This window comes from Chelonia mydas, chromosome 9 (genome assembly GCF_015237465.2).
Source record: "Chelonia mydas isolate rCheMyd1 chromosome 9, rCheMyd1.pri.v2, whole genome shotgun sequence".
Lineage (NCBI taxonomy): Eukaryota > Metazoa > Chordata > Testudines > Cheloniidae > Chelonia > Chelonia mydas.
In genome coordinates, this window is record NC_057855.1 from 96202691 (window position 1) to 96219510 (window position 16820).

General features: G+C 42.9%; 1 protein-coding gene and 1 long non-coding RNA gene across 2 annotated transcripts in view; one reads left to right on the forward strand and one right to left on the reverse strand.

Moving 5' to 3' along the window:
• Window positions 1–15872, forward strand: part of LOC122461609 — a 46224-nt gene extending 30352 nt beyond the window's left edge. Inside the window, exon 2 of the long non-coding RNA XR_006283617.1 lies at window positions 15162–15872. This is a non-coding gene — a long non-coding RNA (uncharacterized LOC122461609). The remainder of the gene's footprint in view (window positions 1–15161) is intronic.
• On the reverse strand, window positions 1111–16483 carry LOC122461608 (adhesion G-protein coupled receptor G6-like). Its single transcript, XM_043522042.1, has 3 exons — window positions 16370–16483; window positions 12006–12176; window positions 1111–1225 (listed from the first exon to the last, which is right to left on the reverse strand). The coding sequence occupies exons 1-3, from the start codon at window positions 16440–16442 to the stop codon at window positions 1134–1136; spliced, it is 336 nt and encodes a 111-aa protein (XP_043377977.1). The 5' UTR covers window positions 16443–16483; the 3' UTR covers window positions 1111–1133.
• Window positions 16484–16820: the final 337 nt, after the last annotated feature.

Below are 16820 nucleotides of genomic sequence, written 5' to 3' on the forward strand. Positions count from 1 at the left end.
GGCCCATGTGCCCTTTTTACAACACATGTGATTTAGAATGGAGCTCTAAGCACTGGATACTGTAACATTTCCAACACTAATTAAATGTATTTCTCTCATAAAAAGGTTGCCTTGAATAATTACTAGTGACCAGATGCTGCTCAGAATCATGCAGTGCCAAGAAAATGATTGTTAGAGCTTCGTTAACACTGGTCACCCATTTTGATGGCTCAGAATATGTTTTGTGCCCTATTGATGGAGACTATGAACACTCGAGAGAGATGGGCCAATAGTAAAACTAGAAATGATTAAAATGAAAGGTGTGAAGACAGTTTTGCATCCTTTTATTTTTCAGTGGTGAATAGCATTAAATTGACAGTCCTAGAAACAGAATTCTTTTGTTATCCTGAACTGCAAAGACAATCAGGAAGATTAATAATTGTTTCACAGCACCCCAAGAGATGAGAAATATTGTTATCCACATTTGAAAGAGGAGCAAACACAGTCTCAGAGCAGTTAAGTGATTCTGCCAAGATTACACAGAAAGACAGAGATGGAGCTGAGAATAGAACCCAGAACTCTGACTGCCAGTCCTGTGCTATAACTATGCTCTGTCTCTGACAAAAGCATTTACTCTCCATGTACATTCAATCTCTGGCCTCTCCGATTATGTTGCCTAAACAAGTGCCAGTTTGTGGTAATTGTGAGGAGTTTTTCTGTGAGTTTGTTTTTATTAAATACCAATTACCAACACACACAAAAGGCTAGGTGGGAAGGGAGATAAGAATGCAGGGCAGTGTAGGCTCTCGTAGTTGCGGGTAAGTCCAGCTATCATTTTGGAAGCTGTCCGAAGGGGTGGAGTGAATGGGGTACTGAGACATTCTGGGAAGTTGCAAGGAATGTGTGGGAGGAATTTGGGGAGGGCCTGGAAAGCAGTTGTGTATCAACTGCAGGGGGAACGAGCATGCATGTTTTCTGCCTGAAGCATAATTAGAGACTTCCAACATCTCTGTTTGCTCTTCCATCACTTTTATCATCTGCTCCAGGCCCTGCTCCTCACTCTCTCATTTCTGTTCTATTTTAAATTTTCCATTCAGTGTCTCTCTCCACTCCCTGCATTCTCTTTTTTCAGCCTCTGGGGAGTGCTGCACCTCTCAGAACATGTCCTTCTTGCTCCACCTTGGTCGCTTCCTTATCTGGCGGAGGCTCTCTGCTGGTGTGTAGGGGGTTCCCCTGAAGGTCACATCTGCAGAAGCATAAGAAACAATAAATAGAAGCATGATTGTTAATTCACGCACAGCATAGAATTGTTATAGTAAACACACTTTTTTCATATGAATCACTTTCTCACTGTCCCTTGGCAAGCACACATCTCAGCAAACACGGTCAAGATGGGGCAGAGGATCTAAGTGATTTCTTAAGGGGATCACTGCAGGTGACTAGCAACAATGTTGTAAATTCTGCCACTATTTTCCACAGGCTGGGGTCACTGAAGCCAATATCTCAATCCTGAGGGTAAGCAAGGATACAAGGGTGTAACTCCCTGCACGCATGCGGCTTCTGACCCAGTCCCTATGCTGCCCTTTGGGGGGAGGGATAGCTCAGTGGTTTGAGCATTGGCCTGCTAAACCCAGGGTTGTGAGTTCAATCCTTGAGGGGGCCATTTAGGGATCTGGGGCAAAAATTGGGGATTGGTCCTGCTTTGAGCAGAGGGTTGGACTAGATGACCTCCTGAGGTCCCTTCCAACCCTGATATTCTATGATTCTCACCTGTTTCCTGCACAAGTGATTGCCGATTGGCATGGGAAAGTTTCCTACAATGGGGGAAGAAACAAAGCAGCTCTGCGAAGGAACCTTCGGCCGAGGATTGGTGAGTACCTCCAGGAAAGTTTCATAGAGACCTCTCTGGAGGATTCCCTTGAAATCTCAGTGTGCATTAACACACTCTTCCACTGCACTGCTTAGCTGCACAAGGGAACGTGGAGCACATGCAAACACAGGTAGTCTTGTACATTTCTATCGCTTCACCCACTTCTAGAATATAAAGAGCAAAGAACAGCTCTACCTCATATAACCAAGCAGAATCAACTCAAAAAGATCACTTACCAGGGCTCTCCTCTCCTGCATCATGCATGCCAGAGATGGACTGCTGGGACTGGCTAGACCTCTCCGGAGTGGAAAAGAGGTCCTGACTCACCGCACCACCAGACAAACCTGCCCTGTGCTCCACATCATCCTCCAACTTGACCCACTAGTCCACAACTTCGTCCTTGGGGTTGTGTCCACTGTTCCCAACCCCGCCAAAATATCCATGGGGCTCCATATCTCCAGTGGAGATAGAGAAGTATTAGTACCATTATACAAGGTACTGGTGAGACCTCATCTGGCATAATATATGCAATTCTGGTCTCCCATGTTTAAGAAAGATGAATTCAAACTGGAGCAGGTGCAGAGAAGGGCTACTAGGAAGATCAGAGGAATGGAAAACCTATCTTACTAGAGGAGATTCAAAGAGCTTGGCTTGTTTAGCCTAACCAAATGGAGGCTGAGGGAAGATATGATTGCTCTCTATAAATACATCAGGGTATATATACCAGGGAGGGAGAGGAGTTATTTAAGTTAAGCACCAGTGTTGACACAGGAACAAATGGATATAAACTGGCCATCAACAAGTTTAGGCTTGAAATTAGATGATGGTTTCTAACCATCAGAGGAGTGAAGTCCTGGAACAGCCTTCCGAGGGGAGCAGTGGGGGCAAAAAACCTAACTGGCTTCAAGACTGAGCTTGATAAGTTTATGGAGAGGATGGTATGATGAGACTGCCTACAATGCCTACATGTAGCCGACCTGTGACTACTAGTAGCAAATATCCCCAATGGCTAATGATGAGACACTAGCTACGGAGGGCTGTGAGTTACTATAGAGAATTATTTCCTGGTGTCTGCCTGTTGGGTCCTGCTGAAATGCTCAGGGTCCAACTGATCGCCATATTCGCGTTTGGGAAGGAATTTTTCCCTAAGTCAGATTGGCAGAGACCATGAGGGTTTTTTGCCTTCCTCTGCAGCATGGGTCATGGGTCACTTACAGGTTTGAACTAGTGTAAATGGTGGATTCTCTATAACTTGAAGTCTTTAAACTATGATTTGAGGACTTCATTAACTCTGCCAGAGGTTAGAGTCTATTACAGGAGTGAGTGGGTGAGATTCTGTGGCCTCCAGTGTGCTGGAGGTCAGACCATATGATCATGATGGACTCTTCTGGGCCTAAACTCTATCAGCAACAAATTACTACATCTAACTTGCCCAAACCAAGAGAGAAGAGAGGGAACTTTGTTTCCCAGATGTATCTCTGAGACACTATGCCTCCCAGGACTACTGCTGCTTACCCATCACCCCCTTGTTCAGTGTTGGGTCTAAAGGCATAGTCTAGCCTGGTGTTAATAACCCGCTGTGATTTGACATAAAATCTTGATGCATTTTTAAAAAATCCTTATGTGAGCCAGTTTAAAGCAGAACATGTTTTTCTGGTGTATGTACCAGCTGTAAACAAGCAATTTAAGGGTAACTAAGAACAATTCAGAAATCAAAAGAGCTTCAGATGAGCATATCCCAAGAGTGAACACATTCAGCAGATGCAACTAAAAACCCAGTGTGGAAAATAATTTGTTTTTGTAACAAACCTCGAGCCTTCATTTTAGATGCTAAACCGGAACTGCAGCATCAAAAGCTATTCCAGTCACTAAAAATGATTAAGGTGTGAATCATGAGAGCATAACAATTTTTAATTACATTTGTCTTTGTGCGTCTCCTATTCCTGTGAATAATATCACTGCACAATTCTATGACAGAATGTCAGTGGAGATATGCTAAAGGAGAGCAAATGTAATGGGGCCTGTGCAGAAGATATTATTCAAGCCCAAAGAAAATTATACATCTTCACTCTTGCTGACAACCTAAACAATGCTGCATTTGAAACATAAATGATACACTGTTTAGCTGGAAAAGCCATTAGACACATGATGGAAAATGGAAGCAAGCTAACCATCTTCCTAGAACAAATGGTGCTGTGCTTTTTGCATAAGCAAGTTGATGTATTTTTAAGTTTACTTCCAGATTTTGCTCTTCAAAATGAAAAAAAAAATAGACTACTGAGGACTAAAATATCCGCATCGCCTGCAGTATGCTTGTTGACCTTCCCACTATTATACCGCTAACATGAGGAAGATAGATGGCTCCTGCCCTCCTTACTCAGGCAGGACTCCCAGTTATTTCTGACCTTGCTGAGTAGCAGTCAACACTCCAGCATCGTTGCTTCTTACTGCTTGCCCAGTTTCTAATCTAGCTCTTTTATCCCTCTCCTTGTGGTCATTTATTTCCTTTGAGTTCCTTGTAAGACTCCTTATCAAAAGTTTGTAGAAAATCAATTATGCCCCATTAGGTCACCTTTCTATTAACTCATTGTAAGTAATGTAGCAGGTTGGAAAGAGAGAGCGTTTTCCTTTAGGCTCAGATAGCCTGGCTTCTTTATCAGGATATACTTATCCAGTTAGGATCATCCTTGCACTGCTCCTCCAGCCATTGGAGAAGTGAAGAGTACAATACATATAGCTGCATATATTAAAATTTGGATTCACTTTCTCTTTCACTAATCCCACCTTTATCAAAATAAATTATTTTTTGAACCACCAGTCCTCAAAAAAATCTATAGAGTCTTTGTTTCTTCATGACCAGATTACAAACCATTCTAGGCACTAACTGAATACACACACAATTCAGCGAAGAGATTTGGAAAACAGAGTGTAAACAACATATTGGGCCAGATTCTCAGGACCAGCTGTGGGAAGGGGCAAAGTTAGCTTTAAGTAACTTTTGCATTGCCCCAGTCCTGGAGCATCCGTGTGCCAGCCAAATCCCCAGCACACGTTAAAATATTCTTTTGGCTACCCTATCTCGTGCAAGGTGCCAACAGCCACTAGGATCATTATAGTAGCTGAAATCAGCTTAGACAGCCCAGTCACATCCCCTTTCCTTTGCATGGGCTGCGGGGCGGATGTCGCACAGAATCTGCTATAGTGATTTTGTGCCACTCAAAATTTCTCTTCTCTAAAATGTCAGGGTGCACTGTCTGTGGCTGCATTGTGTCACTAGAGTGATAGAAAGGAGGCCCACTGTGCTGGAGAGTTGGGGCCTTTATGACTCATTGACTTATTTTACTTTACTGTAATTCATTTTTAATGCTATGATTTAGTGAACATGTATATACAAAGAGATTCAACATCAGAAAAATAAGGGGACAATGAGGGCTGAAACCACAGAAGCTAAGGAAGAAAGTCTGGTACCCCTGCTCTGTGCCCCTTATGCTACGTAAAAGGGCTGGAGTGCTGTAAACGTGACCCTAAAAGCTCTGGTTCTTGCAGTTAGTGTATTCCCCCAGTGCAGACACTGTAAAGACAGCCATAAGGCTGCCTCCTGAGGACCCATAAGGTGTGCTGGTGGGGCTGAGGGTTAGGGGCATCAAATATGGGGTTGGAGGCTGCAGCATGCAATGCAACCCTGTGGAGATTCCAGGCATCCCTGTAACCCATCAGACAACCCGGGGAGGCTGCCATAACTTGTATAGAACCCCAGGACTTTGTGTCCTCTCCAGCCTGCAGCATAGCCCAGAGCTGGGAGGTGCTGCACTTCATTTTGCTGTGGTATTCAGTCTGCAGAAAGCAGGCATGCTTAAATATTTCACCATAAGCAGTATTAAAAGGATACTTAGCAGTAGATGTGAAACATAGAGATAATATTCACAGCACTGTTGAAAATAAAATAGGTAGCCTTGGGCTTACTCATGCAGTGGAAGACAATGCAAGCATATCTCTGACAGTTATATTGCTTCTCATATTAGGTTCCTTCCCCATTAACAGCATTTCAAGATACAGAAGGGTAATTACTAGGTGGGGCTTTTTGTTTGTTTGCTTGCTTTCATATGCTAACCTTTTCCCTCATAAAACCATGCACCTGAAGGTTATCTATCTAATTTCAAGAAGGCTTGCTGTTGCTACTGTTCATTGAAATATTCATCTTCCCCACTAATTGCTGTGTGGGAGTTATTCACTGAATAAAAGAACCTTTTATATTTCCTATTTCATATACAGACTCTAAAACATCATTCCATTATATTACTTCACTTCTTCATCTCTGGTAAAGGTTAGTCTTTTACTGTTTAAGAGAGCAATTATCAAACATCGTAAGTTTGATAATGAGCTGGAACAATATGGAGGAAGGCATTCAAAAGTGCAGCTATTATTCAGTTTGGCATGCATGCCACTGATTTAACCATATCAAGCTGAAAAATCCTTGAGTAAAGAGCAAGGCTATATCTACCATTCCTCTGGATGGTTTCTTTATTTGGAGTAATATTTTTTACCATAACATCAAAATCCATTCCTCATAGAAACAGCCTGGTGACTGTGGGCCTGAGCCAGCCCCCACTGGAAAGACTCCTGCTTACTTCTAGGGGAGCTGAATTAGGCCATGAAAAACACAAGGAAGTTGACTGATGTATCAGGAAGTACTTGCCAAGCAATATTATTCCAGCCATTGGTGCTGACATTCTATGATCTTCTTAAATAAAAGATGGCCCCTAGTGAATTCAAAGCAAAATGTTTCTCCAGAGAGAAGATTTGGCAGCTCTAGAAATGGTAGAAATTAAAATAGTTTATTTTTTACAGTAAAAAACAAAACTCATTTATCACTCAAGCCCATGCCATGTACTTGGATGTTCATTATACAGTAGATGACTAGTAGGGATGGGCAAACTTAGTGTTGCGTGATTTCAAATTTCACGTGAACATGTTGGAGAACATTTTCAAACATGGGTGTCTCGAGTGGGTCCTCACAATCTGTATTTAGATTCCTAAATCAAAGGCTCCTGATTTCCTGAAGGAAGGAACACTCAAAGCTCTCAGAAAGGACACTGATGTAGGAGCATAAATACTGACTTAAATGCTCAACACTAGACACCCATCTTTAAAAACATTGGCCAAGTGCCTCAAAAGTTTGGCTGCAAACTGAAGATTGTTGTGTACATGTTCCTTGTAGGAAAGACTGAAAAAAAAAATTTCTGTCAAACTCATTGGGTGAAAAATGGAACAGAGGGCAGGCAAAATAGAACACAAAAAGAGAGGATGGTGAAAAGAACATTCCCAATGAAAAATATATATGATATGCTATATAGAGCCCACTTTCTAGTCTCAGCCTTACTTTTAGGGGTGTTCTACAGTCCCTAAAAGTTAGCATAGGCTTCCCTTTAAATAGAGAAACTTTTTAAAGAAGGGTTTAAATGTATAGAGATAGGTGCTATGTAGTATATTGCTTACACTTTGAAGCAAAACAATAGTTTGCTGAGCCCATAAAACTTGAAGCTTGGTCTGTGTTACAAAGTTAGTTTGACATAAGTTGCCTTGTGTTGACCTATTTGCTCATGTGTATACGTTCAGATTTGTCTCTGGCTGACGTAAGTACCCTGTACTTGTACTCATGGAAACGGGCCGAAATTTTATTGTGTCATGTAACTGAAAATTCCCTCCCCATTCCCTCTCCCAGGCCTCCTGCTCTTGGGAGGCCACACTCACCATGGCTGGGATTGGAGAGCAGTGCTGTGCAGGCACTCCAAAGTAGAAGTGTCAATAAACGTGTCATATTTTAAACTTTTATATGGATAAGGGAAAGGCATTCTGAAACTTATCTTTTGCTTTTCATTGTGACTGTAAATATTATGATACATTTTTCTGTTTTATCTGTGGCTGTTGCCGTTGTGGTCTTGAGAGGTGCCCCCTCCACACCCACAGAACACCTGACACTGATGTTGAGAAAGAATAAAACTAGGGAGGATATGTTCAGTGAGATCTTGCAAGCCAGTGGTGCATTGGAACAGGGGGCCTGGAGGGTGAATATGGCAGACAGCATGGAGGAGGAAAGAGCAGGCTGGAGCAAATCCCAGCAGGAAAAGGAGAGGGAGCTGCACCAGGTTATAATGAGGCTTCTCAGGCAGAAAACACAAATGCTGCGGATTCTTTTTGACCTACAGGTCCAACAATCATAGACTCACTTCTCTTTGAAATCCATGAAGAACTCCATTTTAGCACCTCCCTACACCCCTCTCTCAACATTCCATGTGGCATCAGGGGTTACATCCCTAAACCCCTACCTCTTCACACCAGAGGACAGTAAGGACAGCATCTCATACACCTACAGTGGCTCTCATAGGGTATGTGAGGCCAAAATGGACTGAAATGGAGAGGAAAGTTTTCTACCTTTTCCATTTTAAAGTTCTGTTAATTTATTTTAGAAGTTTGTGTTTTAATTGCACGTTCTTCTTTTACAGTATTTTTGGTACACAATACATGTCTATTTTGGGGAAATTAATTTATCTTTATTACTTCACTGTGCCTAGTGCTACTCAAAGCACCTACTCCTTGTAATTGTACAGGACCACAGAATTCATAGGTTCAGTGAAAAACACAGTGTAATAATTATAATGTACAGCAAGCACCACAGAATTCATAGGTGCATTAAAAGATAGTGTGGTATTCTTACATGTACACCAAGCACTCCACTGTTCCTAACCACCCTCAAAACTGCAGGGCCAGGCAGAGCATACTCTACCATACCACATTACTGTGGCTGCTGGTTAAGGTGCTTCTCTAGGCCACCCTCAGCCGCATAATGTCCACTGTGTCTGGCTGTTCAAACTCACCAAACAACAGATCCACCTTCACCCCGGCAGAAGATTTTCTACCTTTGTCTCACAGATATTATGCAGGACACAGCAGGCAGCTGTAACTATTGGGATATTTTTTTCTCTGAGATCCAGTCTTGTGAGTAAACAATGCCAGCATCCCTACAACCTACCAAAAGCACGTTCAGCTTTCATTCTGCACCTGCAGAGCCAGTAGTTGAATCTTTTCTTGATTCTGACAAGGTTGCTGGTGTACAGTTTCATGAGTAAGGGGTAAGCTGGGTCCAGCCTGAATCACTACTCGCATTTCACCATTGCCAATAGTAATCCATCGTTCAGGAAAGAATGTCCCTGCTTGCAAGCTTCTGCACAGTCCTGTGGTCTTAAAGATGCGAGCGTCATACACCTTCCCTTAACAGCCCACGTGATATCAGTGAAGCGTCTCCCATGATCCACTATCACTGGCATAACCATTTCAAAATAGCCCTTTCTGTTGATGTACGCTACAGCAACGTGGACTGGTGCCAAAATAGGGATGTGCGTGCAGAAACCCCATAGCTCCAAGTCCATCCATGGACATTGCCAAGACATTCCTGCATAACAGGAAATGATTAATGGCCCTGCACACTTGCATGGCAACAGCCCTCACTGAATTTTCCAATTCCAAAATGATTTTCCACTGACCGGCAGCAAACTGGCATTGCAAGCTTCCAGAGTGCAATTGCCACTTGCGTCTCAGTTGTCAGTGCAGCTCTCATTTTGGTGTCCCTGTGCTGGAGAGCTGGGAGAAACTTGGCAGAGAGATCCATGAATTTGGTTTTTTGTAGCTGAAAGTTCTTTAGCTCAGTGTTCCAAACCTACATTACAATGTAATCTCACCAGTCAGTACTTTTTTCTCGGGCCCAGAAGCAGCCCTCCACTATCTTCAGCTGTTCCATGAATGCCACCAACAACATTGAATTGGATTTGGCTGTCCCCCTCAGCAATCCATCCTTGAAGAAACTGTCATGTCCCCCATTGTTGTGGTACTTCCTGCAGCTTTGCAAATATCAGAGGATTGTTCATCCTGTGTTTGCAACGTTAATGACAATAGTGCAGAGCTCTGCAGCCTCCATGCTTCTGTCAGAGATGGTGGATAGCAAAAAGTGCCACGAGTTTGTGGTATTTTTTAAAAAGATGACACACAAGTATAGGCTATGGATGGCATTATGGGATGAGAAATTTGCATGATGGAACTTGACCCCTTGCTCCTAGTCACCCCTGCACAACTCACTTCTGTCTCACAATATATTGTGAAAATTTCCCAAAAGATGGTGCACGAGGTGGTAGCAAGTGGCACACCGGATTACCTATGCATGGTGGACTGCACTGTGCATCAGCACAAACACTCCTGGTGAATATGTGCAGCACTGATGGAAGCAGCCAGCCATGCATGCGCATGAGCAATATACTGACTGCAGCGGCTTTACACTGATGTAACTTACATCGACCAAAGTGTATAGTGTAGACATAGCCTCACAATCCATAAAGTTTGCCACTCCCTAAAAATGAGACATTTTTACACATCCAGAGTTACTGTTTCATGTTTTTGTGACTGGGAAACTCCAAGCCTGTTTTTTACCAGTTCTGCATTTTATTAATTGTAAGTTAAGTGTAGCTTTTGGATCTGAACATGGTTTGATAAGCTGATGCTAATTAACAATTAAATCAGACAGTTACAAAAATAATTAATGGATCTTTGTATCACATACATCATCATTCAGCAGCATTCCATTATCAAGTCAAGACTTAACATCAGGGCCTGATACTGCAACCACCACGCACACGAGGGCCAAATTCTCCCCACATGGGCAGCAATGCAACTCCATTGAAGCCAAAAGGGTTGGATGAGCAGGACTTTAGCCCTATAACAATCGTCAGAATGCTTATTTTATAATTAAAAATAAATAAATACTTGGATAAACATTTATTTGTACAGGCCACAAAATAGGACAGTCTTCAGCTAAGCAGAAAAAAAACAGGTTGGGTATCACTGCACAAACTTAGTTTTCTGCATACTGTGCAGTTATATATCCACAGGTGATATTCTTCTTGCCCAGGATGTTTTCCCTGTTAAGCAGACAGAGTTACAGAGCCCAGGGTGTATTGCATCTCAGCTAGGCAAAATGAATGAAGGATCGTTTTCAGTAAGCATGGTTTGATTCCCTTGTTTACATGTTTAGAAATACAGATTTCTATGTAATGCTCTCATTACAACAAATCTTTCCAAATAAGAGGGAGAACAGAATATCACTATGTTTTAACTTCCTTGGGAGAGAAAGAAAGTAGGCCTGTTTCAAAAATGATGAACGATTTTGCATGCCAAGCTTCAGACTCCTTTTTCGGAGTGTGAGTGCTCAGCACTTTCTGAAAATCAGACCCCTTTAAGGTGTAACTCTCCTGCTGGGATTCTTTTGGGGGTGAAGATGCCCCTAATTGGCATAGAGCTGGCAAAGCTGACTCCTGTGCCACTCCTGTGCAACCCCCAGATATGTAACATGTTGGGAATGGAAGGGGGCAAACCCAGAGTAGAATGCACTTCAGCAACTCCTTGAGGACTCTTGTCAGATGGCATAAATTAGAGTAGCCCCCAACTGTACTTAGCGGTAAGTCTGAGCAGAGAATCAGGTAGCCAGAGCCAGCTCCTTGGTAACCTTCCATTTCTGCTGTGCCTAGCAGAAGCTGGCTGTAACAGAAACCCTAGCCTGAAGTCTGGGTCTGACATAGACATGGTAGCAAATTTTTTTCTATTTCTACAGCTTGGGCTTTGACTACCACAGCTCATAGGCGCCGACTTCTGCTGGCACCGGTGGGTGCTTGACCCCCCTCTGCCTCTGGCCCCGCCCAGCTCTGCCCCTGCCATGCCCCCATTCCAACCCCTTCCCCAAAGTCCCTGCCCCAACTCCACCCCCTCCCTGCCCCTATTCCAACCCCTTCCCCAAATCCCCACCCTGGCCCCGCCTCCTCCCCTGAGCGCGCCACGTTCCTGCTCCTCCCCCCTCCCTCCCAGAGCTTGTTACGACATGAAACAGCTGTTTTGTGGCATCAAGAGCTGGGAGGAGAAGTGGGGACGTGATGTGTTCAGGGGAGGAGGTGGAGGTGAGGTGTGGTGGGGTGGGGAGCTTGGCTGCCGGTGGGTGCAATTTTTCCCTGTGGGTGCTCCAGTCTTGGAGCACCCACGGAGTCGGCACCTATGACACAGGTATTGGTTTGTTACATTCTGAATTTATAAAAATCAGTGCACTTTACTTTCCTGTTACCTGCTCTCAAGTCCATATCCAAAGAAGTCTCCGGTAAGGAGTCTGAACCATTGGAAGTTGAGCTTGTTGCATTAGACTTCAGAGACTTGGTTGATTTCAAAGAATGCAATGATAGTTTATGCTCCAAATTCCTTGGTCTATATCCAATAGATGTTTCTGCCCTGCTCCAATCTGAAATTATAGAGTGGTGAGTTTGGGAATAAAAGGACATATAAGAGGTAATATTTTGGGTGCAGTTAGTTAGGTCACTATATCATGAGATGCAGCTGATTACTCCATGGCACTCTGAGTGGTTTCCTGAGGTAGCAGAGTTTGGAAATAGGTACTGTGTAATACACTCACAACTACACTAGACAGGAATCAATCTCTGTACATTGGGGAAATGTTTCCAGTACTATATAACATATATACTAATTCTCCTGAGTGGGTCTCTGGTGGAGACATATATTACAGTTTGGTCATTCTGGGCTGGAGCTTTGTTGGCGTTTATTGCAGATGGAAATGATCTTGCTTTGATAAACCAGATTTTGAAGTGTAAGCAACTCAAAAGATGTAATTGTCCCATTGCTTTCTTGTGTTCTTCTAGGTTTATTTCATTAGAAGCTCCTCCATAGACTGTCTCTTTGGTGAATTATTTGCATAACTATAAAATAAAAGTCCCTCTCTGTGTTCTTTTTAATCACTATTTATAATATACTGTGATGCATGTGAGAACATTTGCAACACACTTTCCTCTTCTGCCTTTATTCCTTTCGGTGTGTTAGCCCTCCTGTTGTAAATCTGCAAATATGTCTATTGCATCTGTCTATGTTCTGAGTGTTAATATATAATCACACACCCAAGGCTACATTGTGTCTAGCCAAACAAAAAAAACAAAAAACAAAAAAAGACACAGTGACATTAATCTTTAGAAAGGGAGGTTTCAGTAAAATGAGAAATAAAATTTCATAGATTGAAAGATCAGAAGGAACCATTGTGATCATCTAGTCTGACCTCCTGTATAACAGGCCAGAGAACTTTCCCAAAATACTTCCTGGAGCAGATCCTTTTAGAAAAAACAGCCAATTTTGATTTCAAAATTGTCTGTGATGAAGAATCCACAATGACATTTGGTAAATTGTTCCAATGGTTAATTACTCTCTCACTGTTAAAAAATTCTGCTTTATATCAAATCTGAATTTTCTAGTGTCAACTTCCAGCCACTGGATCGTGTTATACCTTACTCTGCTAAATTGAAAAGCCCATTTTTAAATACTTGTTCCCCACGTTGGTACTTACAGACTAATCAACCCACCTCTTAACCTTCTATTTTTTAAACTAAATAGATTGAACTCCTTGAGTCTATCATTATAAGGCACATTTTCTAATCCTTAAATCAATAATTTAAGCATCGGATTTAATTCAAACTACTGATATGCCTTACAAGGTTCTAAATTAACTGTATCAACTCTGGTATGTTGTCATTGTGGACAGATCAATGAAATCCTCTGCTCAATGAGCAGCTCTAGTCAGAAAAGCTAACAAGATGGTAGGATGCATAAGGAATGAGACCTAGAACAATATGCAGAATATTACATATACATCAGTGGTGCAGCCTTATCTGGATATACTGGCTATACTGTCCTATACTGTCACTCCATCTCAAAAAGGATATTGCAGAACTGGTGAGGGTTCAGAGAAGGGTAATGAGAATGATTAAGGGCCTGGGAAAAAATCTCATGTGATGTGATATTGAAAAGACGGAGATAGTTTACCTAATGAAATGAATAAGAGGGGGCATGATAAAAGTTTATAAAATACTGAGTGCTCTAGGGAAGGGAGATTGGGAGCTTCCCTTCTCCGCGACTCATAGTACAAGAACAAAGATACAGTTAGTGCAATTAAAAGGTGGGAAATTCAAACCAGTAAAAGGAAATACTTTTTTTCACAAAATGTGCTTAAACTGTGGAACTCATTGCCATATGAAGTCACTGAGCTAAGAACTTAACAGGTTTCAGAATGGAATTGGACATTTATAGGGATAACAAAAATACCCAGAGTTATCATAATTAATGACAAAGAGTTTGGAAGGATATTAAACTTTGTTTCAGGGCTCATGCCAATCTCCAACTATTAGAGACCAGGATGAGACTTAGGGCACGGAAAGCACATCTGCCCTCTGTGGAGTTCTTGCACCTTCCTCTAAAGCATCTGGTGCTGGTGACAGAATACTGGACTCCAATAGGACCTTGGTTCTAATCCATGCTGGCAATTCTTATATTAGCTCTAACATGCCTGTGCAAGAGGTGATAGATACAAGGAGCCTCTGCCTCCCCATAAAAGGAACTAAGTACAGTTGTTGTCTTTCCTAGCTAGCCATTCCAAAGATGATGGGATGGATGGAAAGGAGGTAGGGTCATAGCCTCCCACTCTCTATAACCAGCCAGTCGGGTTGGCCAGATGTTCAGGAGAGAACATGCTTGTAATGGGGTACCCACAGCACCCCTCTGGATTCGGCCCCTTGGCCCCTCTCTTCCATGAATCAGGGACACTTCAGACTGGTGCAATACCCATATTCTTTATTCATGATCAGTTTCCCACCACCAATTTCCAGCTATATACAGGCTTTACAACTGCTTGGCCTACCATAGACTTGGCCCGCAACAGACTAGGAGGTTCCTATTCCCTCTGAGCCCGACCTCCTGCTCTTAGTCTCCACACTCACACACACACTTCCTCTCACTTCCTTCCAGCCTTATAGCGCCTGCTAATGAGGCTGGCAGGTGTGGTCAGTTACTAGGCAAACATAGGGCGATTCACCCAGCCCCAATCCATTCTCCCTGATTGGGGCTGGAATGGCAGGAGCTGATTAAGGGCTTCTCCAGCAGGACCCTGCCACAGTGCTACACACATTTTAGAGGTGGTGCATTTCCCCTGTGATCCCTTGGAGTGGTGGAGAGCTGCACCACCCCCAACACAGGCCTGCACCTTAAAAGCACAATCTGATGCATAGTATACGGATTACATACAGTATTATTTTATTATATATTACACACACACATTAATATTTATATGGCAGTGCATGGACTGCTCTTTCTTGAGCTGTCAAATCAGAAGAGCTACTGAAGTAACCAGGGGTTCCACACTCTATTAATTTTATACCAAATTTTTTAACAGCTTGTGTCGGGGTGGACTAGGCCCAGAGGCCCCCTGCTGGAGGCCTCCGGGTCTCACCACACCCCGTCCCAGAGAGAAGCAGAAGAGAAGTCCTCCAAGCGGCTTAGAGTGGCTGCAGGAGTGGCCAGGAGGGCCATGTAAAAAGGAGCAGCAGCGACAGAATCAGTCAGTTACTGCCTGGAGCTGGAAGAGAGAGGACGGGATTCCTGGCTGGCTGAAAGAGCAGTAGTACTACAGACAGTTCAGTCTGGGCAGGGTCCAGGAGAACTAAGAAGGAGCTCCTGGTTGGCTGCTGGGATGGAGTCCAGAGAGAGCTGCAGGAAAACAGTGCCCCTGGAAGAGGTTTGTTCTGTTCCACTTACAGACAGTGTGTGTGACTTCTCTGGAAGGCTGAGACACTTGAAGACCTGCCAAAGAAACCATCGACTAAGGGGAGAACTTGCGAGAGGTGGGTACCAGCCCATTATCACAAACCGAGAAACTGCAAGCACACGCACTTGACCAGGGGGGCACTTGTGAGAGGTGGGTGCTGACCCCATTACACAGTCTCTAAAATTATGCCCAAGATTTTTGCATGCTCAGAATTTCAGATTTGTATAAGCAAACTGTATTTGCTGTAATGATTGGAATTCTGTATAAAAATACCATCTGTACATGCAATAAACTATTGCAGCTGCAGTTTTAGAGGTGAGGCTGAAGCTGTTTTGAAAATCTGTCCTGTATCTATATGCTGTTACCCCCTTACCACATTGGACCTTGATTAATAGATTCAGTAGCTAATCTATGAAGAATTCATGGAGGAACGTTAAGACCTAACACTTTTCCACTGTAGTGGGGGAACTGTGGAAAACCTGTACACTGGGACACCCCACCTTTCTGGTGTAGAATGGATGTGACATCAGTGGCAGGCCTTGTAAGGGGTGGATTTGTAAAGCATTTTGAGAACCTTGGATGGCAAGTGCCACAGAAGTGCAGTATATAAAGACGGCAACACTAAGCACTTCCATATTCAAATCAATTCAGATATTTTAGGAAAAAAGTTATTAGATAAAAATATACTGCAGTTGATCCTTCACTGTAACTTACTCAATCTTAAATGCCAGAATAGGAGCAGTACTTTTGTGACACAAAAGCATTTCCATTTTAATTCTTATGCCATTAATAGCTTAAAAATGAGTCAAGCAAAACAATAAACTTAAGTGTCTTACCAGAATAATTATTGAGCCGAAACCTCCCCCAGCAAAAGTGCACTCGGCACTGCTTCCTCACCGTCTCTTTCATTAGGCAATGATATACAAAGATAAAGAGCCCTAAAGGAAGAAGGAAGACAAAATCAGTATTTTTCATAATGATTCCCTAGCCTCCTGCCTCATTTCTGAAGCTTTCATGCTCTCTTCAATCACAGACATATCATACAGCTCAGTATTTGGCTGGTGGGTCTTACCTACATGTTCAAGGCCTAACTGATCTCCATATTTGGGGTCAGGAAGGACTTTTTCCCCAAGTCAGACTGGCAGAGACCCTCTGCAGCATGAGGCACTTGCTAGTTTGAACTAAAGTAAATGGTGGATTCTCTGTAACTTGACGTTTTTAAATCAAGATTTGAGGACTTAATAAGTCAGCCAGAGGTTATGGGCCTATTGCAGAAGTGGATGTGTG

Excerpts from the sequence above, each read along its gene's own strand:
- LOC122461608 (XM_043522042.1), bottom strand. The coding sequence starts at position 16,442 with ATGAAAGAGACGGTGAGGAAGCAGTGCCGAGTGCACTTTTGCTGGGGG. Across the intron at positions 12,177-16,369 it reads TCGGCTCAATAATTATTCTG|ATTGGAGCAGGGCAGAAACA; the intron begins GTAAGACACTTA and ends CTATAATTTCAG. Across the intron at positions 1,226-12,005 it reads GGATATGGACTTGAGAGCAG|ATGTGACCTTCAGGGGAACC; the intron begins GTAACAGGAAAG and ends ATGCTTCTGCAG.